Here is a 13,555-nt window from a genome sequence, read left to right as displayed (position 1 = left end):
TAATAGTGTGTGAAAATATAAAAAAAAAAAAAAAAAAAAAAAAAAAAAAAGGGGGGGGGGGAGGGGAAGTTTGTCAGATACCAATCTAACAAAATAATCTCCATTTCCAGACAGAGAAATGCCTACTTGCTTTTCCATGTATCAACCCTCTGGTTGCTCAATTTATGTTAAAGAAGGGATTTTCGGTGGACAGGTTGTTTCTTGCAAGCTTTGATCAACTTCAGGAACTTCTGCCAGAGGTTCCAAAAAAAGTTTTAAAGGTTGGCTAAAATTATTTATGTATTAGATTAGTCTTTTTGCTCTGTTGTAATACAGTTTGGTTTTAGTTTGTTGGTTTTTTAAAAATCTGAAGCTACTTGCACATTTTCTTGTATAATTTTAAAAGTATGTATATGTTTTATCATATCATTCATGTCTAAAATATTGAGCCTTCTAATTCTCAGCAGATTTTATCAAGTCAACATTTTGTGATTTTTCCTCCCTCCCTCCCCTCCCCCCCCCCCCTCCCTCCCTTCCTGACTCCCTCCCTTCTTCACTTCCTCCCTCCCTTCCCTACCTCTCTTCACCCCTCCCTCCCTGCCTTCCTCCACTCTCCTCTCCCCCCTCCCCCCCTCTCTCCCTCACTTCCTCCTTCCCTCCCTCCTTTCTTCCCTTCATCCTTTCCTCCCTTTCTCTCTCTGTCTTTCCCTCCCTTCATCTCATCCTCCCTACCTTCCTTCCTCTCTTTCTCCCTTCCCTTCCTCTCCCTTCCCTTCTTGTCTTCCCTCCCATCCCCTCCCTTCCTCCCTCCCTCATCAATTCAATTCCTCTGTGCACCAATCCATTGCAGACACCATTTTCTACAGTCCTGAACTAATGTAAGAGAATAACGTGTATTAAGGTCTTTAAGTGGCTTCAACTTTTCATATTTGACACTGTGGATATGTGCTAAAAACAGTCAAGTATTATTGTTTTTTTGGCTTCAGCATTTTAGTGAAATAACGTCATCATACAACCTAAATGCTGCTGCTCCACTAGAAACAGCCGTGAAAGGTGCATTACCTCCAGAAAACAGGAATAATTTCAACACATTCTGTGCAGATTATAAACAAAATCATCAGTCTTTACAGCTGCTTGATAAGGCACAAAACAGCACAGGTAATATTTTGCACTACTAGGAAAATGTCTCTTGTTTGAAACCAAGGGAAAATCTGGGTGTGTTAGAATCATAGAAGAGTCAGTTATTCTGATGAGATAGAGTGCAGTCAGAATGCTGAATGGCATCTTGGTTTTCTATAAAATGTAGGCAATTAAGCTAATTTTTCATTCTCCAAACAGAATATTCCAAATTTTTCTTTACCAGGACTATCTCATAAGAATTCTGAAGCCACAGTTCCTCCACTGAATCATCATCAGGATTTTCTTGACTCTGATCTTCCAAGCTATATGCAAAAGAAATCATGCTCTTCTGAAATAATTACAAGGAAGAAGGAGAATTTGTTTTCTGTGCCAAAGGACTGTAAATGTTCTGCTCAAATAGATGTTACGAATTCTCTTCATGTTCAAAGGCAGCCTTTCAGGATGCAATACAGCTCTGATCACTCTCCCAAAAACTCTGAAAAAGGAGATTTCTTTGCAACTTTCAGTGAATATGCACCTCAGGAGGGCACTAAGAGTTTTCTAGAGGAATTTGGACATGCAGCATTTAAGAGACCAGAAATTCTGATTGATGAGACCCCAGGGAATGACCCTTTATCCACAGGCCCATTTGGTTCATTTGCATCTGATGGTCTTCTCTCTGATTTCTTTGTCAACCCAGAGGAGCTTCAAAGTCTGACTTTTCACCAGATAGGTAGAAAATCTAAAGGAAAGATAAAACAAAGTCCACAATTCTTATGGACAAAAGAAAAATACAGAACAGGTAGGTCCAAAGCAAGCAGAATTGGCTGGAATTCTGTTCGTAACTCAACTAGAAACGGGAGTATCTGCAAGACTAGACTTTGTATTTTCTTCAAGTAGTTTTTACAGGCTATCCAACCCAACATGTGCATGGATCCTTTGCTAAAAAAACTTACTTGCATATCTATTTCCTTGGTTGTAAAATGTCCCTAAGCATTTCTTTTCTGCTTTGAGAATTAAGACTATATTTTTAAAAATAGAACTGTATTACTGCAATTATTTTTCCTTGGAAAACATTGAGAAGTGTAGTTGCCCAATATTGTAAGCTTCAGCCTCTTCTCTCTTCAGCAGTGCCTAGAATGTGCAAAAAAACCCATGCAAGAATTATTTCTAAAGTTATGGTGAAGATTATTTTGTATATCTAGGTTTGGACAAGAGGGGAAGAAACAACTAGAAAGTATTTTCTCTAAAGTAAAAGTAGATTCAGCAAATTGAGAAAGTGAAATTTAGGTACTACTAATGGCAGTGTTTTGCTGTTGGCATTAGTGAAGTGAGGATTTCCCACTGACAGCTAAGTTTGCTTCATACAGTTCCCTTATTCTTGGTATATTTTTTTTAGCTAATATCTCCAGTACTAAACTCTCCATCTTGAAATCATTCCCAAGCGTATTTCTTCAAATAGGTAGTATAGTGTGTACTTAAAGATTTTGTTTACCCAGAAGGTGTTTACAGAAAAGCTTTTTATCCCTGATTTATTTTCCCAAATATAGTTAGCTTGAGACCTGTTTTGATAAACCATATGTATTTGTGGAATCTTAAAAGTAAGAAAGCATCACTAGTCCCTGTCAAACTAAGTATTGCTACATTGTATATTGATGTATTTTTTAAATTCTGCTGCTTCCCTATAGGTGAGATGCTACATTCTCTCAAATTTTAAGGTTAAATTTCTTAATTAAAGTGCCTAACTCCTAGTTATTCTCTCTGTTACTGCCTATTGGTAAAACTCTTGATGGTACAGCAAGGTCAACACAGCATTAAATGCTTTCATTAATTAGATCAGACTCATTCATGAAAACACAAGATCAGGGCAGGTTCCTCTGGTACGTTGTACAGCCTTCTGAAAACACTGATCTCTGACTGAGAGGATTTCTGTAATGCTCTTGCATAGCAGGGCAAAGGTATACTTAAATCTGAGTCAAACCAAAAAAGAAAAAGGGATTTTTGGGTTAGATTTTCAAAGAATAGACTTATTTTACTTTATTATTCACTAGGTAGGGGAAAAACAAGTATACTAAATAGTGCATGCTAATGCAAAAAAAAAAAAAAAAAAAAAAAAAGACATTAATACAGTGAAAGCCTTATGAAGTCCCAGATTTAAGAAATGTGAAATCCCAAGTTTAAAAAATGCAAAAGGAGTGATGTTAAAAAGACACATTGGGAACACTCAACGATTTCTTAGGCTTCAGATCAAACTTCTATTAAGCCACAAACAATTAATGCCAATATGCCAAGCTAGTATTTTCATCGGAACAGATTAAATCCTCAGGTCAGTGTTTTCTGACTATACTTCTAGTAAAGATTAAACAGAATTTTCTTACAGTAACTTACTTTGAATAAGTGATGATTAAAACACTTTTTGTAAAAATACCTGAATCCTAAGAATATAAGTAGCTTTTTTAAACAACTTAGAAACATGAACATGTATCTGGTAAAAAAGAATTAACTTTCACAATTACTGAATCATTACCAAGTATGATATTAATGAAATAGAAATAAGCATTAAACTATTTACTAAAATATTGTGGTTAAGCACAGTGCAAGTTGATGTATTTCTTTTGTGTAAGTTCCTGTATTTTTATTACAGTGCAATATGCATAAAGCTGATCAGTAGTAGTGAGCAGTAGTTAATATTAATCTGTACACATATAATTTTATGGCAGTTGATACTTTTCATACAGACCATATCAGTTAAAGCTAAAGTCTGCTACTGCTTCTGAGAAACACACTGCTAATTCTGTATACATGTTTTATTTTTAGTTTAGCATACATATGTTTTCTTTTCACTTCTTTTTCAGACTCAGGTTTTGCAGAAGTGTCAGAATTCAAAAAAAGGAGACTGTCATATGAAAGAGTCCCTGGAAGAAGGGATGGACAAACACGTCTTAAATTCTTCTGAATGCAATGGGGATTTGCATGTTACACAAACTGTTTAAAATTCTTAATCTCTTTGAAGGGAAATAGATAAAATTAGCTATTTTGTGTAGATTTTTAGAGAGTAATTAGAGTTTGGGAATACTTCCTAATTCAGGATTCTGTTGCATGTTTTCAAATTTTACTAAACTAGTTCCTTGAACTTGGAGAATTGCTGCTTCTCTGTTCTCATGGATGGTACAATGGTACTTTTTCACTATTTATAAAAAATGTAAAACATTAATTAAAAAACAGACACTGAAGCTCATAGATTTTTCAAAGCAGTTATGTTTGCTGCCTGACAATGCAGCTTTTCTAACTTAAAGATGGACTAGATCCGTGAGAATCACGTGAAGTCTTAAGAGCTTTCTTGCACTTGCACTTGAAACTGTGACTCTTTGTATTTGTCACTTGGGCTCAGTTCCATTTCTCTCTTTCTGACAGCTCCCTTAGAAACTGTGTGTTGAGCCTTTAATCATAACCAAGATACAGAAACATGGACAACATGTGAAAAATGTGTGTAAATTTAGGACTCTAATAGATTTGATTCAGAGAACTAAGCTGTGGCCGTAGCTGTCGGTGTAATCTGGTGGAGGCCATTTGCTGAAATCCCGATCTTTTAGCAAGCAGGGAGATGAGTCATCTGGGAGGCAGTGCCAGATACTGTAGGTTACAGCTGGAAGAGCTAAGAGATTTTTAAAAAGAAGTCATCTCAATTGCAAGCTACAGAAGAGAGAGGATAGAATTGTACCTGAACCCTCACTTTCCATGTAGAGATTTGGCAACAAAACTGGAAATATCTGTGAGAGCAATGGTAGACAGTAACTCCATTCTGCTGCAGAAATGCAGACGTGGTTTGTGCAGGATGCCTGCCAGCTCCAGTGTCTGTTCAGTGGCCTTCAGCTGAGATGATTCAGCTTTCAAACTCACAGATCTTTTAAGTTTGATGCAATAACAGAAAGGGGGTGGGCAGGGCAGAAGAAAAAAGAAAAGAAGACCACCAAGTTTATGGTTTATGCTTGCAGTAAAATGCTTTCTTGACATTGATCTTTATTAACTGTATACTCACTGAAAAAATAAAACTAGCATTTACAGGAGAACACTTCAGTCCCTCAGAGAAAATAGAGTGCTGATGTTTAGCTGAGAATTTTTAAAGCTATGATGACAGCACTAACAGCAATTTTAGTTCACAGTAATATGCCAAGATTAGCTGTACCCCAATTTTTTGCAAGACTTTAGAAAAAAACTTTCAAGTGTAACATAAAAAGACATTTAGTAGAATTGCAAAAAAGCCAGAGTTTCCATGTTCTGCCCAGAATAAGAGAAAGACTTAAATAAAATTTTCAATTTGCTTACTATTCCTGGCCCATTTTTGTGGTAACTTGACCTAACCACTTTCCATCTCTTGGCATCACGGGTTTGGCTCTTTTTTTCAGAACTGTTTCTCAAATTGCTGATCCCAGGAATCTGTTCTTTTAAGCATGCACTGCTAAGTCTCAGATTATTGTAGTAGAGTAAATTATAGTTGCGACTGCCAAGTGATGAATTTGCGTCCTCCTCTCCCACAGGCAAAGGCTGACACCAGAACTTCCACGTGAACAGTCATGGAATGCAACCTCAGATAATTTTTGGATCACGTAGAATGCAAAGGCATGCTGCCTACATTAAAAAAGAAAATGCCACTGTTGTCTGCATTGAGTTTCCACTGGGTGGAAAAAAAGACGTGTGTTCAGTTAGTTACCAGGAGCATAGTGGAAAATAAGGAAAGGGGCTTGCAATGACCAGTTGCTTTTTACTGTATTTGTTCATGACTCTCAGTCTCTCACAGATATGTACACATTACTTCAATTTGTTTAACGTGGAGGAAATTATTATTGCACTATAAAAAGGCACTTTCCCCCCTGCCTCCTAAATGATCTTTTAACTATGAAGGATTAGGAAGCAACTAATTCGGACACAAAAAGATGCCAAAAACTAATCACAAGTCCTCCTTCAGTGGGTGGGAACACTGAGTTCTTGGATCAAATTTGTAAACTGCTCAGTGGCCAGGCAGGTGGCACCTGTAGATGGGGAGGACCCTTGTTGATGGACTGAGAGAGGACAGTGTGAAAAGAGAGCCTTGTGGCTCATGAGAGGCACTGAGCCTACAGATGGGTGCACTTAATTTGCTTTGTCATGGGCATCCTGTGGGACCTGCTGCCATGAGACTGGTATAAAGGTCTGTCGTGCAGTGTGTGGAGAGCTGAGATCTCAGCTGACAAGCCCTCTTGGATAGTCTTTAGTAGAGGAAGCTGTTTGTCCATTCCACTGCAGATGACACCTGTCTAAGCATAGCCAGCAAAATGTGATCCTTGTCCCTGTCTAAGCCATCCCAGTGTTCAGTTCAGCAAAGTAATGTAAACCCACCTGCATTTGAAGGTGAGACATTGTCCAGTTGACCAAGCAGGTAAGAGACACCCTGTTCTTCTGCCTACAACAGCAGACAGCTGTCCAGGCTTATTTGTCAGGTTCCTCAGTTACCTCAAAAAAGGGGACCTGCAAAAGATGAGCTGCTAACATGCAGACTGCTTCATTGAGCCAACACAAAATAACCAGCAGTGGCACGCTCCATAAAACTGACCCCCCATGGAAACCCAAGAGACTGAGTGCCAACCAACTCTGTTCTGGAGCTCATTCAGACACACAGCTTTTGTCACAGACCCTCTGGGAGGGCAGAGGTGGCACTGCTGTCATCTCCTCCCTCTTCCTGCCTGTACCCAGCAGCTCAGCTGCACGCTGCCCTGAGAGCAAAGGGGTGCTGCAAGCACACTCGTCTAAGAGACTGGAATCTGTGTCTCTATCCCATGGGACTCCAGAATAAGCACCAAACTTGCAGGTACCCACTTGCTCCCAACCCATCCCACAACTGCTGAACAGGTTTTGCACTGCCCGTGCAAGCTGTGGGTACAGTCAGGACCTGCAGTAAGATCACATTTCTACTCCTCCAACACACGTTGTCTGCAGTGCTCCAGCTGAAAGAAACCACACAGAGCTGGGAAGGGCAGCCAAGAGACAACAGCAGTCGACTGGCTGGCAGGGGCTGCTCTCTCCTGCACACTGTGATTTGGCAGCTCCTTATGCCAGCTCAGCAGCTACTCCAGAAGCAAAGCTCCAAGAGAGGACAGAGAGCAGGAAAGCAGAGGGGCCTGGGGAGGGACAGAGATGTGAGAACAGAGAGGTTTCATTGCAGGAGATAAATACAAAGGGATTGCCTGGGAGGAAGTAGCCAGCAGCCAGGTGTTCAAAGACTTTTGATGCCTACTCTCATCCCTCTTCATTCCTCCCCAACTTGAGCATTTTGACCTCAATCTGAGCCTCTGCTCACCTCTGTGAGAATAAGAATAGTCATGCTTCCTCTGGGCTTCCGCAGCATGCACGTGTCAAGTTTTAAGAGGAAAACTGCTATATTCAAATAGCCTACCATGGAAGGAAGCCAGAATGAAGAAAAGCTCTCAAGGAAGGACATTCTCTGTATTTAGAGGCACAATAACTATTGGCAGTATTATGAGTCTTATTTCAGTGTCTTCCTGCGGGACAATAAGAATGAAAATCTTTTGACAAAGACTGAACTGCCTGGAAGACAATCATGGCCCTATTAACACAAATCAAATACTCAGATTGCAAACTACTTACTTACAGTTTAAAAATATATAAGTGAGCCTAGTAACACGTTACTATTTACAAAACAGTCATAAAAAGGATTTTTCTACTAATAAGACTCATTTTCTAAAAATCCAACAGCAACCTTCTCTTCCAAAAAGCCAAACAGCTTGAGGCCTCCCTTCACACTGCAAGATCAAAGTATCCTTTTCCTTACAATATCTGCTCTTTATTACAATTAAACAATGAGTTCAAAGACATTGGCCAGAGGAATTTTATTTCCAAACTTCTGAAAGATTAATACAAACAATAGAAAGTAGAAAAAAATGAAAAACCTATTAAAAAAATTAGTTGTCCTTGTAAAAGTGCTCTATAAAAAAACTGAAGGCAAATGACCAAGCACATATTAGAAAGTTTTGTGTATTGCAAACCTTGACAACAATGCATGCAACTATCTTTGGGTGTTCATGGACTTTTCGTGTCCGTTTGGTCACCTTTTAGAAACATCAAGGAAAATTCCACCGTGGCAGTACTTTTACAAATACAAATTGAGGAGAAGTATTACAGATTAGAAGTGCTGTAAGAAACATGCCTTAGGAACCAAGACTGCATTACACATTTTGTCCAGCAGTTTCTAATACGTGTAATTTATTGATTTAGATGCACTTGAAAAAAAATGTAGTTGGTTTGAGGTCTTGCTAATGGAAGCAAAATTCCCTCTGAGAACATTACTCCATTACTGACAGCATTTAGCTTTAAACGTTAACAATTCACTTTTGGATTTTAATTTTGGAAAAAAAAACAACAGCTTTTACTATTACCCTGGTGTAACAGTTTACCAAGATAGAAGTAAATAATTTAGTAAGAGTTCTGTGCTTTTCTTTTCTAAAATACAAATTTCTTAAATAGTATTTGTATAGCTAGCATATACTAACTAGCATAGTAATAATTATGATGATTATGAAAAGTTACATTAAAAAACTTTACGAGCATTAGGAAAAGGTAGTGAAGCACAGATACAGAAGAACAAACATAAATATCTAGGACAGGGTTTTAGGCATCCAAAAAGTTAGGACACAGAGAAAGACTTTTGTATGAAGGAAAGGCAGTTGTCATTCATGTTATGCTTGAAGGCAACTCTGATGACCTCCCCTGTAAGAAGAAAAAAAGATTTATTAAATGCTGTCTTCCTAAGCAGATACATTTCTCTCACAAGCTGTAATACAAAATGATTTTTTGCACTAAGAAAAACTGAGTAACTACTTTTCTTTTTCGGATGCTGGTACCCTGGAATATTATAAAAAATGTTAATTGGCTTTTTTACTTTCCTCTCATTTTTTATTATCTAAAAATAACTAAATAATGATAAACCAGTCCATTAGTCAATAACAGAAGCATAAGTCACTATCGATTTTATCTTTTCTGCAGAAAGAATTGAGGGTAGCACCTAGATTAAAAATATTTTCTGCTTGTGCTTTCACCTCTGCCCAATTTTTTCCAAAAGAGCATCTCATGCTTTGCCTTATTCTTCAAGCTGTGTGCATGGGTGGTTTTTATGTCTGGTTGGGTCAAACACAGTCATGTGTAACAGACATTATTTTAATATTTGGGACACGACTGATCACCCTGTAGGTGCTCAAACACAAAAAGCAACCAAACAAAGAAAAAGCCCTCATAAAAAAAACACCCTCTAAAAAGAGCAATAGACTAAATTTCCACTTCTAAAAGAAGCAAAGTAGTACCAGCAGAACTCGATTATTCAGGCAACTATTACCACATGCCCTTATCCCTCCTAGGACCTGAGTTTCAAATCAAAGTTGTTGAGGTGTGACTTTATTACCTGATTTCAGAGCAGAGCACAGGACCGGGGTTCTCGAAAGGGATTGCTCCCTGCAGGAACCCCAACAAGCAGGGCATCTTTGCAGGCATTTTGCATACAGTACTGCTGGAGTTCTGCAGCTGCCTGGGAGACCTGTGTGAAGGGAAAAGGAAAACAAATCCAGAGAGGAAACTAATTGATTCAACAAACATCTATCAGGCATTTCCTCTTGAATAACCATTATCAAACAGAGCTGGAGAGCAGCCAAGTCAGCTCTTGGATTCTAAAACACCAAGTAAATCAGGACAGATGCACATTTACAGAGCTCTGATGCAACATGCATGAAATAATGTCCTAGTGATGAACCAGAGGACTGTGAAGGATTGAGGTACAAGGGCGATGGAATTTGTCCTCATTAAAATGCAAGGGGCTGTGATCACAATATTTTCCAATCTACTGTCCTGTTTTCATGTTTATATTTCAAGCTTTACATCCTTGGATAATTTATAAAAATGATTTTTATTTCCAAACTGTTAAGCAACACTGAGCATAACAAGTAATTAAAGCAAAAAAGGTTAAGATGAAAAGCTTTTTAAGTCCAAAATGCCACCTTCCCCCAGCTGTGAAGTGAGAGCTTCAAATCAACACCCTGGCCCCCACAGCTGAAGAACATCCCCAGGATGTCTCCAGCACTGAATTCCCCTCCCCTCCTGGTGGACAGCAAGTCAGTGGTCCTGCGCTTGTTAAAGAAAATGTAGGGCAATTCCCAGTTTCTCAGACATGCACTGGTAACAGCTCCAGGGAACTGTCCAAATCCATGCTGTCTGCTACATTTTTCTTTTTTGCCAAAGGAAATTCTGAGTCTATTGATGGGAAATGAAGTTCCCCGTTCACTTCACCTCTTCATCGCAGGACTCCTGAAACACTGATTTCAATCCCAACACAGTTTTGCAACGTTGCCAGTGGAGGGGCAAGGCAATAGCCTGAAGGATCATCCACCCTTTCCAGCCTCCTGATCAATGGGGCCATGCAGGAGACCTGATGGGATTTTGGTTCTAGGCCATCACATCTAACAGCACCTGGAAGTGCAGTTCCATGTGCTGTTCCACTGCTGTCCTCTTCACTGCTTCCCAGCTCTCCTCCCAGCAGCTGTCCCATATTTCAGGGAGTTCTTAACAGAAGCATTTTCCTGACAGCCTCCCAGGTTCTCTTGAGTGGAGTACAGAGAGAACTATCCACAGCTAGAATCCCAGCTAGTCAGTGGGTCCAGGCCTCGAGGAGGGTCTGTTTCTGGAGGCTGCAAAGGTCTCTGCCCACCCCCTCAGGCCCCCTGCATCACTGGCACCCTTGTCTCAGCCACTGTGCAGCCCATGGGCATCAGGCAGAGGTGGTGCCACTTGCCAACACACCCATCAGGCCAAGGCTGCATGGAGCTTTCTGCTGGGAAAATGGGCAGAGACTCGTTCAGGGTCTGGCTTGCCCTGCGAGCACAGCACAGTCTGCAGCTCCTCACTGCCTCTCCTGGCACTTCTCTGCCAAACTCTGCAGCACATACTGAGCTATAGGCCTACCCTGGTGCTCCTAGAAAGGCAAAACCATGATTTTTGTCATCTGTCTGAGAGTTACCTGTACAGCAGCAGAATGTTGTTCTAGGACAGGTCTGCCTGCTCGTAGCCCTCTTACAGAATCACAGAATCCTAGGGGTTGGGAGGGACCTCAAAAGATCATCTAGTCCAACCCCCCTGCCAGAGCAGGGTCACCCAGAGCACATCACACAGGAACGTGTCCAGGTGGGTTTTGAATGTCTCCAGGGAAGGAGACTCCACAACCTCTCTGGGCAGCCTGTTCCAGTGCTCTGTCACTCTCACAGTAAAGAAGTTTTTTCTGATATTCATCTCGAACCTCCTATGCTCCAATTTGCATCCATTACCCCTTGTCCTATCACTGGTCATCACTGAAAAAAGCCTAACTCCATCTTCCTGACACTCACCCCTTACATATTTGTAAACATTGATGAGGTCACCCCTCAGTCTCCTCCAAGCTAAAGAAACCCAGCTCCCTCAGCCTTTCCTCATAAGGGAGACGTTCCACTCCCTTCATCATCTCTGTGGCTCTGTGCTGGACTCTTTCAAGCAGTTCCCTGTCCTTCTTGAACTGTGGGGCCCAGAACTGGACACAATCCTCCAGATGTGGCCTCACCAATGCAGAATAGAGGGGGAGGAGAACCTCTCTTCACCTACTAACCACACCCTTTCTAATGCACCCCAGGATGCCATTGGCCTTCTTGGCCACAAGGGCACATTGCTGGCTCATGGTCATCCTCCTGTCTACCAGGAACCCCAGGTCCCTTTCTCCTACCCTGCTCTCCAGCAGGTCAACCCCCAGCCTGTGCTGGTCCATGGGTTTGTTCCTCCCCAGATGCAAGACTCTGCACTTGCCCTTGTTGAATTTCATCAAGTTTCTCCCTGCCCAACTCTCCAGCCTGTCCAGGTCTCTCTGAATGGCAGCACAGCCTTCTGGTGTGTCAGCCACTCCTCCCAGCTTAGTGTCACCAGCAAACTGGCTGAGGGTACATTCTGTAACGTTCTTAGGCCCCTGTAAAGTTCCTCACTCCTCCATTTCACACAAAAAGCACCAAGGTTTCTGCCATGTTTTGTCTCAAGACAAACATACTCCCTCTGGCAGCCTCCTGCATGCAAAATGTGTGTGGGTACTTCTTTCCTACTTGGCTTCCTCTTTCTGCAAATATTGTTCCTGTCTGCTTTTTCAGCTGGCAGGGTAAACAAAATCACCACTGGAGCTTGGTAGTGTGGTATGTATTTTTAAAAATCCTTTCATAACCAGCTTCCATCTGAAAACACACAGTATATTCAAAGCAGCCAAAATGTTTTCTCCTATCCCTGTGTCTGCTAAAACTGATCCAGATAGTTTTTCACCAGCTGAATACGGGCTTCACTCTTTTTACACTGCATGTCAAGAAAACTTAGATGACGCTTTTTATAAGACACACTTTTAATCACACATCATTTCACTTGTGATTATAAGAAGCCACTAACATGTTCCTAGAACAGCAGATCTGGAGACAGACAGCTGTGCAGAATGCTGCACGAAAGATAAGACCCAGGCCTCAGCAAGGCCAAGCCCTCCTGAAGCAGAAGCAAACCCTAATAAATGCGTGGCCTTGAGAAGCTCAGAGCATGTGGCTGCCACAAAGTAACCCCCAACATACTACAAACTGGATTTTTTATACACCCTCCCCACTCATTAAAAAAACACAACCAAAACAAAACACACACACAGACACAAAAAAAAACCCAAACAAAAAACGTGGAGCTGGGGGGTATGTGACTCAAAATGAGCAGTGCCAGAGATCCAGGCTGCTGCTGGAGGTTTAAAGCAACAGAAATGTGTGGTCACCGTTTCTGTGTCAGACAACATCCCTCTCGCCACAAGGGCCGACGTTTCCACTCCCCATTGTGCCGCTTCTCACGGATTCCCACACACCATGGCAGTGATAAACTGCAGACACTTCCAGTGAATCAAACACCTGAAAACTCAGCCCTTACTTGTAAAATTTAATAATACTAATGGATTGGGAAAATGTCCAAAACCCACAGTGGTTTCACCTTGCAATAAGCACTTTAAAATTTCCACCAGTCCGGGACAGGAATGGTATTCTAAATTGTTTTTTTAAATCAATGAGCAACGTCCCTGCAGCCCACGATACCGGCACTGCCGTCAGACCGGGGGAGCCGGTGCCTGGTCAGAGAAAAAATGGCGAATACGTGAGGGTGATGAGAGAAGAGGAAAGGGCAGGATACAAATTAATTCGACCTTTATCACTTCACAGCCTATGCCGGGTTTTTCAGATGGCTGGAAAAGGGGGTTTTAGCAGCGTAGCTGTGGGTCCCAAGCACCCCCCGCCCCCACGGGCTGGGAAGGGAGCGCGGTCCTGGACAGCTCGGCGAGGGCGACTCGGACAAAAGAAACACAGCGGAGCCCCCGGGAGCTGCCAGACTGCGGGGCCTC

At 41.4% G+C, this 13,555-nt stretch overlaps 2 protein-coding genes across 2 annotated transcripts in view; one reads left to right on the top strand and one right to left on the bottom strand.

Moving 5' to 3' along the window:
* The window catches only part of LOC104395736 (chromosome unknown open reading frame, human C9orf84), a 43,384-nt gene extending 39,330 nt beyond the window's left edge, over positions 1-4,054 (top strand). Inside the window, exons 24-26 of the mRNA XM_010005467.1 lie at positions 966-1,137; positions 1,343-1,900; positions 3,954-4,054. Coding sequence (XP_010003769.1) covers positions 966-1,137; positions 1,343-1,900; positions 3,954-4,054 — 831 coding nt within the window. The remainder of the gene's footprint in view (positions 1-965; positions 1,138-1,342; positions 1,901-3,953) is intronic.
* Positions 4,055-9,553: 5,499 nt separating this feature from the next.
* Positions 9,554-13,555, bottom strand: part of GNG10 (guanine nucleotide binding protein (G protein), gamma 10) — a 6,496-nt gene continuing 2,494 nt past the window's right edge. Inside the window, exon 2 of the mRNA XM_010005466.1 lies at positions 9,554-9,679. Within this exon, the coding sequence (XP_010003768.1) occupies positions 9,554-9,679 (126 nt within the window). The remainder of the gene's footprint in view (positions 9,680-13,555) is intronic.

The sequence above is a fragment of the Chaetura pelagica genome, unplaced genomic scaffold, assembly GCF_000747805.2.
Source record: "Chaetura pelagica isolate M959 unplaced genomic scaffold, ChaPel_1.0 scaffold349, whole genome shotgun sequence".
NCBI lineage: Eukaryota > Metazoa > Chordata > Aves > Apodiformes > Apodidae > Chaetura > Chaetura pelagica.
Note: the sequence above shows the minus strand (reverse complement) of the source record. Positions and strands in the feature narration are given on the sequence as shown.